General features: G+C 41.8%; 1 protein-coding gene across 1 annotated transcript in view; it reads left to right on the top strand.

Moving 5' to 3' along the window:
• The window catches only part of tubgcp3 (tubulin gamma complex component 3), a 60,189-nt gene that overhangs the window by 25,459 nt on the left and 18,211 nt on the right, over positions 1-16,519 (top strand). The window contains exons 9-14 of the mRNA XM_060898852.1: positions 1,427-1,495; positions 1,591-1,723; positions 1,903-2,069; positions 6,001-6,111; positions 11,407-11,515; positions 16,296-16,485. Coding sequence (XP_060754835.1) covers positions 1,427-1,495; positions 1,591-1,723; positions 1,903-2,069; positions 6,001-6,111; positions 11,407-11,515; positions 16,296-16,485 — 779 coding nt within the window. The remainder of the gene's footprint in view (positions 1-1,426; positions 1,496-1,590; positions 1,724-1,902; positions 2,070-6,000; positions 6,112-11,406; positions 11,516-16,295; positions 16,486-16,519) is intronic.

Below are 16,519 nucleotides of genomic sequence, written 5' to 3'. Positions count from 1 at the left end.
TTCTGCCTGTGTTTATCTTTTGTCCATATTTATTTCTACCTGTTTTGTTTTTTTTTGCCTGTGTTTGTCTTTTGTCTGTGTTTTTCTTGTCAGTTTTTTTTGTCCATGCTATTTTCTGCCTGTGTTTTGAGGTTGGTTTTTTCCTGTGTTTTGTATTTTGTCTGTTTGTTTCTGCCTGTGTTTTTCTTGTCTGTTTTTTTTGTCCGTGTTTGTTTCTGCCTGCATTTTGGGTGTGTTCTTTTTTTTTGCCTGTGTTTTGTCTTTTATCTGTTTGTTTCTGGTCTGTTTTTGTCTGTTTCTGCCTGTGCTTGTCTTTTGTCTGTATTTGTTTCTGCCTGTTTTTGTTTTTTGCCTGTGTTTGTCTTTTGTCTGTTTTTTCCCTGCCTGTGTTTTCCTTGTCTGTTTTTTTTGTCTGTTTGTTTCTGCCTGTGTGGTTTTTTTGTCCGTTTCTGCCTGTTTTGTGTTTTGTCTATTTCCGCCTGTTTGTTTCTCTCTTTCCTTCTGTTTTTGTTTTTTTATCTTTAATTTTTGTTTGGCTGTGTTTCTGCTTGTTGTTAGTTTGGGAGGTTTTTTTCCTGTTTTGTCTGTTTTTTCAGTCTGGTAATTTTTTTTTTTGTTCTGTTTTCTAATATTTTTGTCTGATTGTCTGTCTTCAGTTTTTGTCTGTTTTTTCTGCTTTTGGTTCTCATGTTTTTGTTTTGTTTTTCCTCTTTGTTTTCTAATACTTTTGTTTCTGATTGTCAGAGTATTTTTTTGCTTGTTTGTTTTTTTCTGTCTTTTCCTGTTTTCTTTTGCCTGTTTCTTTTGTCTGTTTGTTTCTGCCTGTGTTTGTTTCTTGTCTGTTTCTGCCTGTGTTTATCTTTTGTCCATGTTTGTTTTTTGTCTGTTTCTGCCTGTTTGTTTTTGTCTGTTTCTGCTTGTGCTTGTCTTTTGTCCGTACTTTTGTTTTTCTGCCTGTGTTTGTTTTTTGTCTGTTTGTCTTTTGTCTGTTTTTGTTTCTGCCTGTTTGTTTTTGGTCTGCGTTTTTGTCTGTTTCTGCTTGTACTTGTCTTTTGTCTGTTTTTGTTTCTGCCTGTGTGTCTGTCGTTCAGTTTTTCTGTCTGTATTTGTTCATTTTTCCTGGTATTTCTGTGTCTCTGTCTGTCTGTTTAAGATTTTCCTTTGTATTTGTTTCTTTTTGTTTCTGTCTTTCTTTCTTCCTTTTTCATTTTCTCCTTCCTTCCATCCTTCCTCAATGATGGAAGCTGTTAGCTAGCTAACTCCATCAAAGCCAATCATCCTCTCATTCCTAGCTAAACTGTATTTGTGGTGATTTTCCCTGTATCTGTCTTTGCCACGTTGATATGTTGTAAGTGTTAGAAGGCTGGAATTACCGAGCTGGAGTTTTACTCACTGATTAAAAATAACACAAACTCTTTCTTTGTAGAGTTTCTGTGCTTCCCTACACCAAGAGCTGAAGGAGTATTACAGGTTACTGTCAGTACTGCATTCACAGGTAATGTTATGAGCGAGACCAAACACACTTCAACACACAGACATACGACGCTTCAGTATATTGACATTTTGGTGTGTGTGTGTGTGTGTGTGTAGCTGCAGTTAGAGGATGACCAGGGAGTGAATGTTGGACTGGAGAGCACACTCACTCTCAGAAGACTCCTCGTGTGGACGTACGACCCTAAAATTCGCCTCAAGACCCTCGCTGCACTTGTCGACTACTGCCAAGGTCATCTCCGAGCACTCCATGCAGCGTGTTACAGAACGCTAATCTTGCTCATTCCAAATGCAAACTAATCAAATGCAATCATGCTAACTTTGCCTTGTTTTAGTGTATTAGCATAATGAGGTTTTCCACTGGACCTGAAAAATAATGCTTAATATCCATCACGTCCTTCTCTCTGTCAGGCCGTAAGGGAGGGGAGCTGGCCTCCGCCGTGCACGCGTATGGTAAGACCGGAGACCCTCACATGAGAGCGCTAGTCCAGCACATCCTCGGCCTGGTGTCACACCCCATTCTCAACTTCCTGTACCGCTGGATCTACGACGGAGAGCTCGAGGACACATACCATGAGGTCAGGATGCACATTACATTTCCTCATCTCTGTTAAATCCCACTTTCCTCTGATGTAGAGCTTGAAAAGTGCAGTATGTTTATTTTATGCACACAGAATTGTTGAAAAGTCTGATGTTTATTATTTTTAAAGCATGTCGTCTGCGAACTCGACCTTCAGCACAGTAGAAAGCTGCATAAAGGAAGTGAATGTTTTTTTCTTTTTCATGCACACAAGGTCATTCAAAGACCGCGACAGAGACCGTCATAGCTCACGTCATACACCAGACAGAGCAGTAATACACACACACACACACACACACACACATAGAAAAGGAGGACACACACGACAGTGCTAATGTATGGTGTTTTCTTTCTTTATCTCACTTTTCTGTTCTGCCCTCTGTATTGCTTTCTTCCTTTCTTTTTTTATTTTCTTTTTTTATATTTGTCTGTTTCTTTTGGTCTTTTTTTATTTTCTAAATTTTTTTATTTTTTTTATTTCTTTCTGTTTACTTTTTCTTTCTTCTTAATTTAATTTAATTTTCATTTCTTTGGGTTTTTTTTAATTGTCTCCTTTTTTCTGCCTCTTTTTCTTTCTTTCTTTCTTTCTTTCTTTCTTTCTTTCTTTCTTTCTTTCTTTCTTTCTTTCTTTCTTTCTTTCTTTCTTTCTTTCTTTCTAATATTATTTATTCTTTCTTTTGTTTCATTTCCTTGGCTTTTTCTATTTCCCCCTTTTATCCTTTTATTTTTATCCCCTGCTGGCCAAAAGGCCTGAAGGAGGATTATGTCGTGGCGATGTCTGTCTGTCCATCTGTCCCGGGAAGGGTGCTCACCTTCTGAAATCAGCTCCTCTCACAATTTTTGGAGGAATTTCACGAAACTTGGCAGGATTCTTTGTTATATGTCTGTAATACGCATATTGCAATTTTGTTGAATTCGTTCACATTTTACCAGAGTTACAGCCCTTGATTAATAAAATTATAATTTGCCAATTTCATGAGTGTTTGTTTTCCTTCTGAAATCGACTCCTCTCACAGTTTTTGGAGAAATTTCACGAAACTTGGCAAAAGGCCTTGTTATACTGTATGTTGGTACTATGCATATTGTTTTGTTCAGTTCGGTCGCATTTTACCAGAGTTACGGCCCTTGATTAACAACCTTGTACTTTCACAATTTCATGAAGGTGTGTTCGCCTTCTGACATCAACTCCTCTCACAATTTTTGGACGAATTTCTCGAAGCTTGGCAAAAGGCCTTGTTATATGACAGTAATACACATATTGCGATTTAATTTCGTTTGTGAAAATTTTACCAGAGTTTTGACCCTTGATTAAATAACTGACAGTTTCATGAGGGCGTACGTTCTTCTGAAATCAACTCCTCTCACAATTTGTAGAGGAATTTCACCCAACTTGGCAAAAGGCTTTGTTATATGACCGTTATACGCATATTGGAATTCTGTTCAATTTGGGCAAATTTTCCCAGAGTTATGCCCTTTATTATTAACAAACTTGGACTTTGTCAATTTCATCAAGGTGTGCTTGCTTTCTGAAATCAACTTCCCTCACAATTTTTATCCCCCGCTGACCAAAAGGCCCAAAGGGGGATTACGTCATGGCGATGTCCATCCTGGGAAGGGTGCTCACCTTCTGAAATCAGCTCCTCTCACAGTTTTTGGAGGAATTTCACGAAACTTGACAGGATTCTTTGTAATACGCATGTTGTAATTTTGTTCAGTTCAGTCGCATTTTACCAGAGTTATGGCCTAGTTGCCAGCGGGGGATATTGTGCTCTCAGAGCACTTTTTTTGTGTATTATCTTTTTCTTTCCATTTACTTATTTTCTTCTACTCTGTCCTTTCTTTCCATTTTTTTGAACTTTTTCTTTTGTCTGTTGTTTTAAGTCTTCTTGCTTTTTTATTTGTTTGCTTGTTTCTTCCTTTCTGTTTAGTTTCTTTCTGTTTACTTCTTCAATTCTGCCTTTCTCTTTTTCTTTCTTTCTGCTTTCATGTGGTCTTAAATGTTTTTTTTTTAAATTTCCCCCTTCACTGTCTTCTTTCTTTCCTTTCTTTTTCTTTTTAATTTACTTCTTTAAATTTTGTACCCTTGTGGGGTTTCTTCTCCTTTCTCTCTTAAACAAGCGCGCGCGCCCACACACACACACACACACACACACACACACACACACACACAATATCCACTCTTCATGTCCTGACGGTGTACAGTGGAAGACTCTGTCAGTAAACAAACTATTTACTATTTGCTCCTGCTGTACAGACACACACTCAGCTCCTCCATGCACATCATTAATTGTACATTACATCACGCTGTTCGAGCATCCTCTTTTTCTCTCTCTCTCTCTCTCTCTCTCTCTTTCTCTCGTTCATCACAGCGTTGACATAATGAGTGATTATAGCAGGCAGGTGATTGGTCGGACGATGTAGGGATGGCGGAAGCCGAGCTGCTGATGGAGCATTCTGCCAGCGCGCTTTACGAGCTTTACAAGTTCTTAGTTTAGCCAGTGATCATTACTCTTATGGCAGAGCATTTTAATGTCAAGTTATAATGAAGATAGCCTGATGTACCTCTCACAAGCTTGCACTCTCTCTCTCTCTGTGTCTTTGTAACTGTGTTTGGAAAGTCAGGCAGTCCTTTCAGTAGCAGTGACTTCTACAGTGATGGGACACAATGTTCCGATTTGTTGTTGTTATTAAATTGAGAATGTTGCAGCAGCAGCATGTCGATAAATAGAGACGTCATTGATCCTGAGGGAAATTGCAGCATGGTACAACTCTGATTCCAAAAAAAGTTGGGACACTGTGTAAAACGTCAATAAAACCAGAATGCAATGATTTTGTTAAATTCTTTTCAACTTCTATTCAATTGAATACAATACCAAGACAAGATAGGTAATGTTCGAAAATAAAAGAGAAATTCTGTCCCATTCTTGCTGGAGATAATACTTCAGTTGCTCAGCAGTCCAGGGTCTCTGTCGTATTTTGTGCTTCATAATGCGCCATGCATTTTCAGTGCGAGGCAGACAGGCCAGTTGAGCGCCTGCACTCTTACTATGAAGCCACACTGTTGTAGCAGGTGCAGAATGTGGCTTGGCATTGTTCTGCTGGAATAAGCAAGGACGTCCCTGAAAAAGGCTTCATCTGGATGTGCTGGTCTCCATTCACAGGTGTGTAAGTTACCCATGCCATGGGCACTAACGCACCCCCATACAATCACAGATGCCGGCTTTTGAACTTTGTGCTGGTAACAGCCTGGATGGTCCTGTTCCTTTTTAGCTCAGAGGACACAACGTCCGTGATTTGGTCAGATCACAGCACACTTTTCCACTTTGCATTCATCCATCTCAGATAATCCAGCATTTCTGGATGTTGTTAATGTATGGTTTTTGCTTTGCACGGTAGATGCAGCATGAACTATGTTTACCGACAACGGTTTTCCAAAGTGATCCAAATTCTCTGAACCTTTTGGATGATCTTATGAATTGATGATGAAATCCCTAAATTCCTTGCAATTGTACGTTGAGAAATGTTATGAAACTGTTAGACTGTTTGCCCATGCAGTTGTACACAACATGGTGAATCTCACCCCATCCTTACTTGTGAATGACCTGAGCCTTTCCAATTACCAGTTAACCTAATGGCCTGTAGAAGGTTCCAAACAGGTGTTTTTGAACATTTCACAATTTTACCAGTCTTTTGTTGCTCCTGGACCAACCTTTTTGGAAAGTGTTGCAGGCATCAAATTCAGAACGAGTATATATTTACAAAAAAAATTATCAGTTTGAACATTAAATATCTTTTCTTAGTATTGTATTCAATTTCAGTCCCAGGATAGACCAAGTCCATGTGTTTTAAGCTGTTTACTCTGTGTGTGTGTGTGTGTGTGTGTGTGTGTGTGTGTGTGTGTGTGTGTGTGTGTGTGTGTGTGTGTGTAGTTTTTTGTCGCATCTGATCCAACAGTAAAGACGGACAGATTATGGCACGATAAGTACTCTCTGAGGAAGTCGATGATTCCCTCCTTCATAACCATGGATCAGGCCAGAAAGGTAAAGCTCCTTATTTACACAACAGCACAAATCTATAACACACCGTTACAGCACTTCAACACAACGTCCATCATCCTGCACAGTTCTTCTCTATTTATCTCTCTCTGCTCTCTCTCTGTCTGTCTGTCTCGCGCTCTCTCATTCTCTCTCTCTCTCTGTCTGTCTCTCTCTCTCTGTCTGTCTCGCGCTCTCTCTCTCTGTCTGTCTCTCTCTCACTGTCTGTCTGTCTCTCTCTCTCTGTCTCTCTCTCCTTCTGTCTATCTCTGTCTCCTTCTCTTTCTCTGTCTGTCTCTCCCTCTCTCTCCCCTCTGTCTGTCTGTCTCTCTGTCTGTCCCTCTGTCTGTCTCTTTCTTTCTCTATGTATGTCTCCTGCTCTCTCTTTCTCTGCCTGTCTGTCTGTCTCTCCCTCTCTCTCTCTCCTCTGTCTGTCTCTCTCTCCCCCCTCTGTCTGTCTGTCTCTGTCGCTCTCTTTCTGTCTCTCTCTCCCCCTCTCTGTCTCTGTCTATTTCTGTCTGTCTGTCTCTCTCCCTCTGTCTCTCCCTCTGTCTCTCTCTTTCTGTCTCTCTCTCTGTCTGTCTGTCTGTCTGTCTCTCTGTCTATCTGTCTCTCTGTCTATCTGTGTCTTCCTCTCTCTCTCTCTTTGTCTGTCTGTCTCTTCCCCTCTTTCTCTGTCTGTCTGTCTCTGTTTGTGTCTGTCTGTCTCTCTCTCTTTATCCCTCTCTCTCTTCCCCTTCTGTCTGTCTGTTTGTCTCTGTCTATCTCTGTGTCTCTCTGTATGTCTCTCACTCTCTCCTCCTCTCTGTCTGTTTGTCTCTCTCTCCCATCTCTGTTTTTCTCTCTGTCTCTGTTAATCTCTCTCTCTCTCTGTCAGTCACAGACAGACAGACACACACATACACTCACACACTTTTTACACACTGTATATGTCTGCATTTCACGTTACCATCATCACTAACTGAATGTAAATATTGAAGCTAATATCTCGCTGCTGTAGCCTAATAAGATCTCGTACTGTAAAGCTCTTCACACCACAACAGACTGTTCTGATTGTTCAGAAGGCGTTGATTAATTTTCTACAGCAGCAGTTCTGACATTAGTGCTGACTGCAAGGCAAATCGCAGGATTATATTCATGCACGCCTTCAAATACATTATCCATCGTTGCTATAGTAACAGATAATTCACAGGGCTCTTGTAATTTCTCAGGAAGAAGCGGTTTGTTTATCTTATTAACTTGATGAGAAAGTGAGAGAATGACTGCTGAGTAATGGAAGTGATGGCGAGAATGTGTTTCTTGGACATTCCACAACATTAACTACAAATGGATAAAAAGGTATGACGTGTTCGTCTTTAATAGCTTAAAGGAAAATTCTGGGGATTTTTTTTAACCTGGGCCCTATTTACCCATCTGTTTGAGTCTAAATATTTACTAGGGACAAAAACAGTTGCAATCGGCTTAGTGTTGTTGGAACACTTTAACCAGCAACCGCAAAACGGCGATATGATGTAATCCTATCGTTCAATCATCCGCGTCAAAGTAAAGGCTTGTTTTGTCCACTGAGAGGTTCATAATGTTCTACTAAGAGTCTGACACCATGGACAGGATCCCTACAGAGAGCCGCTGTGTCTGTTTCCCTCAGGAACTGGAGAGAAGCTGGAGGAATGACTGTTTTCCCTCTCTGTCCATCCACTCTCTCCGCTCTCTGTCCATCCACACTCTCTCCGCGCTCTCTGTCCATCCACTCTCTCCGCTCTCTGTCCATCCACACTCTCCGCTCTCTGTCCATCCACTCTCTCCACTCTCTGTCCATCCACACTCTCTCCGCGCTCTCTGTCCATCCACTCTCTCCGCTCTCTGTCCATCCACACTCTCCGCTCTCTGTCCATCCACACTCTCTCCGCGTTCTCTGTCCATCCACTCTCTCCGCTCTCTGTCCATCCACACTCTCCGCTCTCTGTCCATCCACACTCTCTCCGCGCTCTCTGTCCATCCACTCTCTCCGCTGTCTGTCCATCCACACTCTCCGCTCTCTGTCCATCCACTCTCTCCACTCTCTGTCCATCCACTCTCTCCGCTCTCTGTCCATCCACACTCTCCGCTCTCTGTCCATCCACTCTCTCCACTCTCTGTCCATCCACACTCTCCGCTCTCTGTCCATCCACACTCTCTCCGCTCTCTGTCCATCCACTCTCTCCACTCTCTGTCCATCCACTCTCTCCGCTCTCTGTCCATCCACACTCTCTCCGCTCTCTGTCCATCCACTCTCTCCACTCTCTGTCCATCCACTCTCTCCGCTCTCTGTCCATCCACACTCTCCGCTCTCTGTCCATCCACTCTCTCCACTCTCTGTCCATCCACACTCTCCGCTCTCTGTCCATCCACACTCTCTCCGCTCTCTGTCCATCCACACTCTCTCCGCTCTCTGTCCATCCACACTCTCCGCTCTCTGTCCATCCACACTCTCCGCTCTCTGTCCATCCACTCTCTCCACTCTCTGTCCATCCACTCTCTCCACTCTCTGTCCATCCACTCTCTCCGCTCTCTGTCCATCCACACTCTCCGCTCTCTGTCCATCCACACTCTCTCCGCGTTCTCTGTCCATCCACTCTCTCCGCTCTCTGTCCATCCACACTCTCCGCTCTCTGTCCATCCACACTCTCTCCGCGCTCTCTATCCACACTCTCTCCGTGCTCTCTGTCCATCCACTCTCTCCGCTCTCTGTCCATCCACACTCTCTCCGCTCTCTGTCCATCCACTCTCTCCGCTCTCTGTCCATCCACACTCTCTCCGCGCTCTCTGTCCATCCACACTCTCCGCTCTCTGTCCATCCACACTCTCCGCTCTCTGTCCATCCACTCTCTCCACTCTCTGTCCATCCACTCTCTCTGCTCTCTGTCCATCCACACTCTCCGCTCTCTGTCCATCCACTCTCTCCACTCTCTGTCCATCCACACTCTCTCCGTGCTCTCTGTCCATCCACTCTCTCCACTCTCTGTCCATCCACACTCTCTCCACGCTCTTTGTCCATCCACTCTCCGCGCTCTCTGTCCATCCACTCTCCGCGCTCTCTGTCCATCCACTCTCCGCGCTCTCTGTCCATCCACTCTCCGCGCTCTGTCCATCCACTCTCTCCGCACTCTCTGTCCATCCACTCTCTCCGCTCTCTGTCCATCCACTCTCTCCGCACTCTCTGTCCATCCACTCTCTCCGCTCTCTGTCCATCCACTCTCTCCGCACTCTCTGTCCATCCACTCTCTCCGCTCTCTGTCCATCCACACTCTCCGCTCTCTGTCCATCCACACTCTCCGCTCTCTGTCCATCCACTCTCTCCACTCTCTGTCCATCCACACTCTCTCCGCGCTCTCTGTCCATCCACTCTCTCCGCTCTCTGTCCATCCACACTCTCCGCTCTCTGTCCATCCACACTCTCTCCGCGTTCTCTGTCCATCCACTCTCTCCGCTCTCTGTCCATCCACACTCTCCGCTCTCTGTCCATCCACACTCTCCGCTCTCTGTCCATCCACACTCTCTCCGCGCTCTCTGTCCATCCACTCTCTCCGCTCTCTGTCCATCCACTCTCTCCACTCTCTGTCCATCCACTCTCTCCGCTCTCTGTCCATCCACTCTCTCCGCTCTGTCTCTCCGCTCTCTGTCCATCCACTCTCTCCACTCTCTGTCCATCCACTCTCTCCGCTCTGTCTCTCCGCTCTCTGTCCATCCACTCTCTCCGCACTCTGTCCATCCACTCTCTCTGCTCTCTGTCCATCCGCTCTCTGTCCATCCACTCTCTCCGCTCTCTGTCCATCCACTCTCTCCGCACTCTGTCCATCCAATCTCTGTCCATCCACACTCTCTGCTCTGTCTCTCCGCTCTCTTTCCATCCACACTCTCCATTCTCTGTCCATCCACACTCTCCGTTCTCTGTCCATCCACTCTCTCCGCACTCTGTCTCTCCGGACTCTGTCTCTCTGCTCTTTGTCCATCCGCTCTCTATCCATCCACTCTCTCCGCTCTCTGTCCATCCACTCTCTCCGCTCTCTGTCTCTCCGCTCTCTGTCCATCCACTCTCTCCGCTCTCTGTCCATCCACTCTCTCCGCACTCTGTCCATCCAATCTCTGTCCATCCACACTCTCTGCGCTGTCTCTCCGCTCTCTTTCCATCCACACTCTCCGTTCTCTGTCCATCCACACTCTCCGTTCTCTGTCCATCCACTCTCTCCGCACTCTGTCTCTCCGGACTCTGTCTCTCCACTCTCTGTCCGTCGGCTCTCTGACGCAGCAGTTCAGTGCCTGGAGTCGATTATCGCACTGAGGCTGTTTTCTGATATTTACAGGAAGGATCCTTTCCGTGCTGTCAGATATTCATTCATATTGTTGTAATGCGTTAAATATTCAGGTGTTAGTTTGGAAATAGACTCCTTCACAAATTCTGCGTGAGCAGAAAACTGCCTCCGTGTGATAATCGACTACACTTAATGCTTGGACCCAAAGAGATGGGAAAATGGGGGCCCAGAAAAAAAAATCCCAGAATTTTCCTTTAAGTAATGGAAAGACAGGGAAAGAAAGAAAAGGAAGGAAGGAAGGAAAGCAGTGAAGCAGATGGAAAGAAAGAAATACCAGGGAAGAAAGAGAAGAGATATCAGGGAGGGAGGGAAGGAAGGAAAGCAGTGAAACAGACGGACTGACCAATAAATAAAGACAGACCAGGAAAGAAAGACCAATAAATAAATAAATACCAGGAAAGAGCAAGAGATAAACAAATAAGCAAACAAAAGGAAAGAAAGACCAGGAAGGAAGGAAAGCATTGAAAGAGATGACCAAAGGAAAGACAGACAGACACACAAATAAATACAGGCCAAGAAAGACCAATAAATAAATACAAGGAAAGAGAGAGAGGGAGAGATAAAAGGAAAGAAAGACAAGGCAGGAAGGAAAGCAGCGAAACAAATGGACGAAAGAATGAAAGAAAAACAAAGACTGACAGCTCAGTAAAGAAATGTCAGTGGGTACGGTACAATGAAATTCTTTTCTTTGTGAACCCTAACTTGTTAGGAAGTTGGGGTCAAAGGTCAGGGTCAGCCATGATGCAGCACCTGTGGAGCAGTGTGTGTGTTAAGGGTCTTGTTTAAGGAGCTAAGATGGCGGAGCTGAGATTCGAGCTCATGTTATTCATGCGTAGCATCTGTGTGTCACTTCTCCCAGTCCACGGTTATTTCACATTCTCTCCACACACTGTGCATCTCCCTCCGACCTTTAACTTCATTTCATCCCCTCGTTTCCTCTCCCGTGTCCCAGGTCCTGCTCATCGGCAAATCCATTAACTTCCTGCATCAGGTGTGCCACGATAGGACGCCACCTGGCAAAATCCTGCCTGCCTCTAAATCTGCTGACTCACCCAAAGACGGTAAGAGCTCACGCTCCTGTCTCTGAGAATAGGAGCATTTGTCCTTGTTAAAGCGCTGCTGCTGGAAGCCTGAGCAGATAACGGAGAGCTAATGAGATGAGGGAGGAGGAGATGGAGTTAGCGATGGGTGGAAATGGGGAGAAAGGGATTGATCTGGAGGAGGAGAGAGGGATTGATCTGATGGAGGAGAGTGGACTTTCGGACCGGCCGTGTTTACTGTGTATCGACATGGGCTGGATTTAGCACAGATGAGTTAATGCACTTAGTGCCTTCCTTCGCCCATGACTCTGTGTGTGTGTGTGTGTGTGTGTGTGTGTGTCAGGGCTTTACATTAACTTTTTTGCTCACCGGCCACTGTGGCTAGTGGTTTTCCCGAGTCACTAGCCATTCAGCCTTTTCACTAACCACAATTTTGTTGCCAGGAAATCGCAGTTTTTTCTTCACCGTGATACGTTAAAGTTCGGAAGATCTAGATTTAATTATGAATGGCAGCGTATAATGTATCTCTACAGTAGCACTCAAGTATTCAGTGCGGTTAAGGTAGATCCCTGTATGAAAACATGCAACCAATTCAGACAAAAATATAAACAGAGTATTCTGTTTATTGAACTCAAATTCAAGCCCCTTACAATATGAAATATTGTATAATATGAAAAATAACATTCAGTACAACTGAACTGATTCTAATATTAAAAGTCCAATTCAAAACATTTATCATTGAAAAACATTTGATGTTTTGATATGCAAGTATTATGTGTATTATCAAGTATTATTATGTATATTATGTATTATCTATTAATAGTGTGTGTGAACATGTGTAGAGAGGGGCATTAAATGTTCTCATTACATTCATCATCAGATGAGTCTGAATGGTCCATGAAAAATGGTCTTTATGACCTGAGGCTTCCAGCATGCCGTAAGTTGAAAGCTGGGGTGGATCAACTTCTTTCCAATCGCGTGAACGTTTCTAAACAGCAGCTCCATCCTCTCCAGCTCAGCCGACTTCATGACAGCCAGGGACTGAAAGCAGTGCTGTCCTGTAGTGAACCAGCCGTCTTCACCTGTTTTGATGTTATAGTACCGATGTGTGCATTTGACTTTTCCTGGTCCTTTTATAGTTTCGAGTTTAAAATTACTGGTGCCTGTCTTTGCCAGACTTTCTACAGTCTTCGCAGTACATGGTATTTTCGGTTTTGCTATGAACTAGCCAATCTCACCCGAACTTCCATTTGTCATTGAACTGTCTTATCTTCCGATTAGCGTCTTGTTCATCTCCATGGCCGTAGCCAGCTCTGAGGCCCCCGCGGTCCGGACCTTGGTCATTTTTAAGCGCTGAAAGTACGCTAAATATTCAACTGGATAAAAAAATAAAGAATAACATTAAAACGTCTCCGTAAAAAGTGCATTGTTAATGATGTTAAACGTTGATTCTGTCTTGTGTGTGTGTTTGGTGCGCGTGGCTCTGAGACCAAGAACACAAAAACGAATGAGCGCGCGACTCAGCGGAGGAACGCAGTGCAGCAGACACAGGGTTTCCATGGTAACCATCAGCGCACTTTCATCAAGCTGTTCAATTTACATTTTCGAAGCAGAGCAGTTGTAGCCTGCCTTGTTTGTGAGTTTAAAAATAAATCATTCGATAAGCCAAAGCAATAGAGTGGAAAGTTTCAACTTATGTTTGTCTTGGATAACTTTGCCTAAAACATGGTGGTGTATACTGATTTTTTCCCAGAATTTTTTTGTGTAGGTGTAACGGATGCCAGATTGTTAATGTATCTTAGTTCCATAGGCTACATGGTTAAGGTATCTTTTGTTCTCATTGCTTGGGCCAGATCAAACCATTAAACAAGCTTAAATTATTCTTACTCTTGCCACATACATGATTTTTTTTTTCAAAACTGATAATATTCAGTTCAAACACCATTAAAAGTAACTTTGGTGGGGCGTCGTGGCTCAGGTGGATAAGGCGCCATACCATAAATCCAGGGACCCGGGTTCGATTCTGACCTGAGGTCATTTCCTGATCCCTCCCCGTCTCTCTCTCCTGCTCATTTCCTGTCTCTACACTGTCCTATCCAATAAAGGTGAAAAAAGCCCAAAAAAAATCTTTAAAAAAAAAAAGTAATTTCAGGAATAGATCTCGTGTGGTGTGTAATTCACCCCTCTCATTTAAATATGTCGAAAATTTTGCTTTGCGCATCATGGACCTCGGTGAATTTAAAATGCTGCTCCGGCCCTGCGCATCTCTGCCCCTTTTTCCTGAGCAGCAGGGTTTGAAACTCCAGCTATATGCCGCCACATAGTGCGCTTGTCAGTCGTCAGCAACTTTGTTGCTTCATTCATTAACCGCAGGTTACCGTATCATTGATTTTATCTGAGACGTTAACGAACGTTCTAAACAATTCTAACATGTTGTGTCAGAATGTTTATGCAGGTGCTCATGGGAGTTGTAGGCGCGTAATATTACATTGCAATGTGTTTATTATATCAGATGCCTTCAGAGAAAACTACAATTAAAATATATTGTCATACGACAGAATAAACCACCTGCCGAAGTGCCTAGTGGGACTAAAGTCATTACCCGCCAAAGCCCAATTTTACCCGCATTTGGCGGGTGGGCGGGTGCTAATGTAAAGCCCTGGTGTGTGTGTTTCCAGAGTTTTCTTTCCATGTGCTCACAACCTGTGTTTATTCAAAACCCCCCCATTTCTTTGTTTATTCCTGTCTCTCTCTCTGTAATGAAACCCGTTTATATTCACTCTGTATAAAACAGTCGGGTTAAAATACACAGACTTTCCTGTTTGCTTTATTTACTTGTTTATTTTCCTTATGTAGCTTTTTTTTATTGCTCATTATTTTTGTCTTGCTTTATGTTAATTGCATTCTTTCCATTTCTTTTTTTATATTTCCTAGTTGTGGTCTTTTCTTTCTTTCTTTCTTTCTTTCTTTCTTTCTTTCTTTCTTTCTTTCTTATTCCTTTGTTCATATGTCCTTTTCTTTCTTTTTTCTTTCTTTTACTTCCTTTTTTATATCTGCTAGTTGTGCCTTTTCTTTTTCTTTCTTTCTTTCTTTCTTTCTTTCTTTCTTTCTTTCTTTCTTTCTTTCTTTCTTTCTTTCTTTCTTTCTTATTCCTTTGTTCATGTCCTTTTCTTTCTTTTTTCTTTCTTTTACTTCCTTTTTTATATCTACTAGTTGTGCCTTTTCTTTTTCTTTCTTTCTTTCTTTCTTTCTTTCTTTCTTTCTTTCTTTCTTTCTTTCTTTCTTTCTTTCTTTCTTATTCCTTTGTTCATGTCTTTCTTCCTTTCTTTTTTCTTTCTTTTACTTCCTTTTCTTTCTATTTTATATCTGCTAGTTGTGCCTTTCTTTTTCTTTCTTTCTTTCTTTCTTTCTTTCTTTCTTTCTTTCTTTCTTTCTTCTACTTCCTTTTATTTATTTATCTTTCTTTTTCTTTTACTTCCTTTCATTTATTTTTTATTTAATTTTTCTCTTTTCTTTCTTTCTTTCTTTCTTTCTTTCTTGTATTTATTTATTTACTTATTTATTTTTCTTTCTTTTACTTTTATTTTTTATTTATTAATTTATTTTTTTCTTTCTTTTACTTCCTTTTATTTGTTTACTTTTTATTTATTTCCTTTTCTTTCTTTCTTTCTTTCTTTCTTTCTTTCTTTCTTTCTTTCTTTCTTTTTCTTTTCCTTCCTTTCTTATTTATTTATTTATTTATTTATTTATTTATTTTTCTTTTACTTCCTTTTATTTTTTATTTAATTTATTTCCCTTTCTCATTTATTTATTTACTTTTAATTTCTTTCTTTTTCTTTCTTCTTTTATCTATTTATCTATTTATTTATTTCCTTTCTTTTACTCACTTTTGTACATTTATGTATATTTATTTATTTATTTATTTATTTCCTTGTCTTTCCGCATTTGTTTGTTTTATTTATTTATTACCTTTTTTCTACTTATCTATCTATTTATTTATTTATTTATTTATTTATTTCCTTTTCTTTCTTTTTTCTTTGCTTTCTTTCTTTATTAGCTCTTTTTCTTTCTGTTATTCTTATCTTTTTGTCTTTGCTTTCTTTCTTTCTCAGTTCATTCTTTTTACTTCCTTTTCTTCTTTTTCTTTCATCAGTTATTCTTTTCTTGCGTTTTTTGTTTTTGTTTCCTTCTTTATTTTTTTATTAGTTTTGTAATTTGGTGTTTGATTTCTTTCCATTTCCTTTCTTAATCATCTAGTTGTTTTTTCTTTCTTTCCTTTTTTTCTTTCCATTTTCTTTTCCCTTTATTTTTTAGCTGTTACATTTGGTATTTCTTTATTTTTTCCTAATTTCTTTTTACTTTGTTTCCCCCCATTTATTCATTTATTCCTTTCCCTTCATTTCTTTCTTTCTCATTGTTTTGTGTTTATTATATATATATTTTTTTGTCATGAATTCAGTTTCATTATTAAATCATGTTCACGTTCTTGGAGGGATTGGTGTCTCGGCTGCTGTAGCTATGACGATGAGTGGGATATGATGTCACGCTGGAGTGTGGGGAATGCAGTATGTTTTTTGAGCGCAAAACATTTTATGACCCTGTAGTTAGTGGGTGATGTAAAGAAAACAGCTGTGCGTGGTTGAACAGCTGGTTACTGCTCAGTGAGCTCTTCTGCTGAATCCTGTGTGCAGTTTCCACTGAAACATGTTCAGGAACTTTCCCTATTACACTGAAAACACAAGAACACATGAGTGACGCTTCTCTCTTTCTTTCTTATCCTTCTTTTTGTTGTTTTTCTCAGCGGCTGAGCTGTTCACAGATCTGGAGGGGGCGTTCCAGAGTAAGATCGACGCTGCGTACTTTGAGACCAGTAAGTACCTGCTGGATGTGCTGAATAAGAACTACCAACTGCTCGAGCACCTGCAGGCCATGAGGAGATATCTGCTGCTGGGCCAGGGGGACTTCATCCGCCATCTGATGGACCTGCTGAAGTGAGCGCGCGCGCGCACACACAAACACCCCACA

This window comes from Neoarius graeffei, chromosome 18 (genome assembly GCF_027579695.1).
Source record: "Neoarius graeffei isolate fNeoGra1 chromosome 18, fNeoGra1.pri, whole genome shotgun sequence".
In the NCBI taxonomy this organism is placed as follows: Eukaryota; Metazoa; Chordata; class Actinopteri; order Siluriformes; family Ariidae; genus Neoarius; species Neoarius graeffei.
Note: the sequence above shows the minus strand (reverse complement) of the source record. Positions and strands in the feature narration are given on the sequence as shown.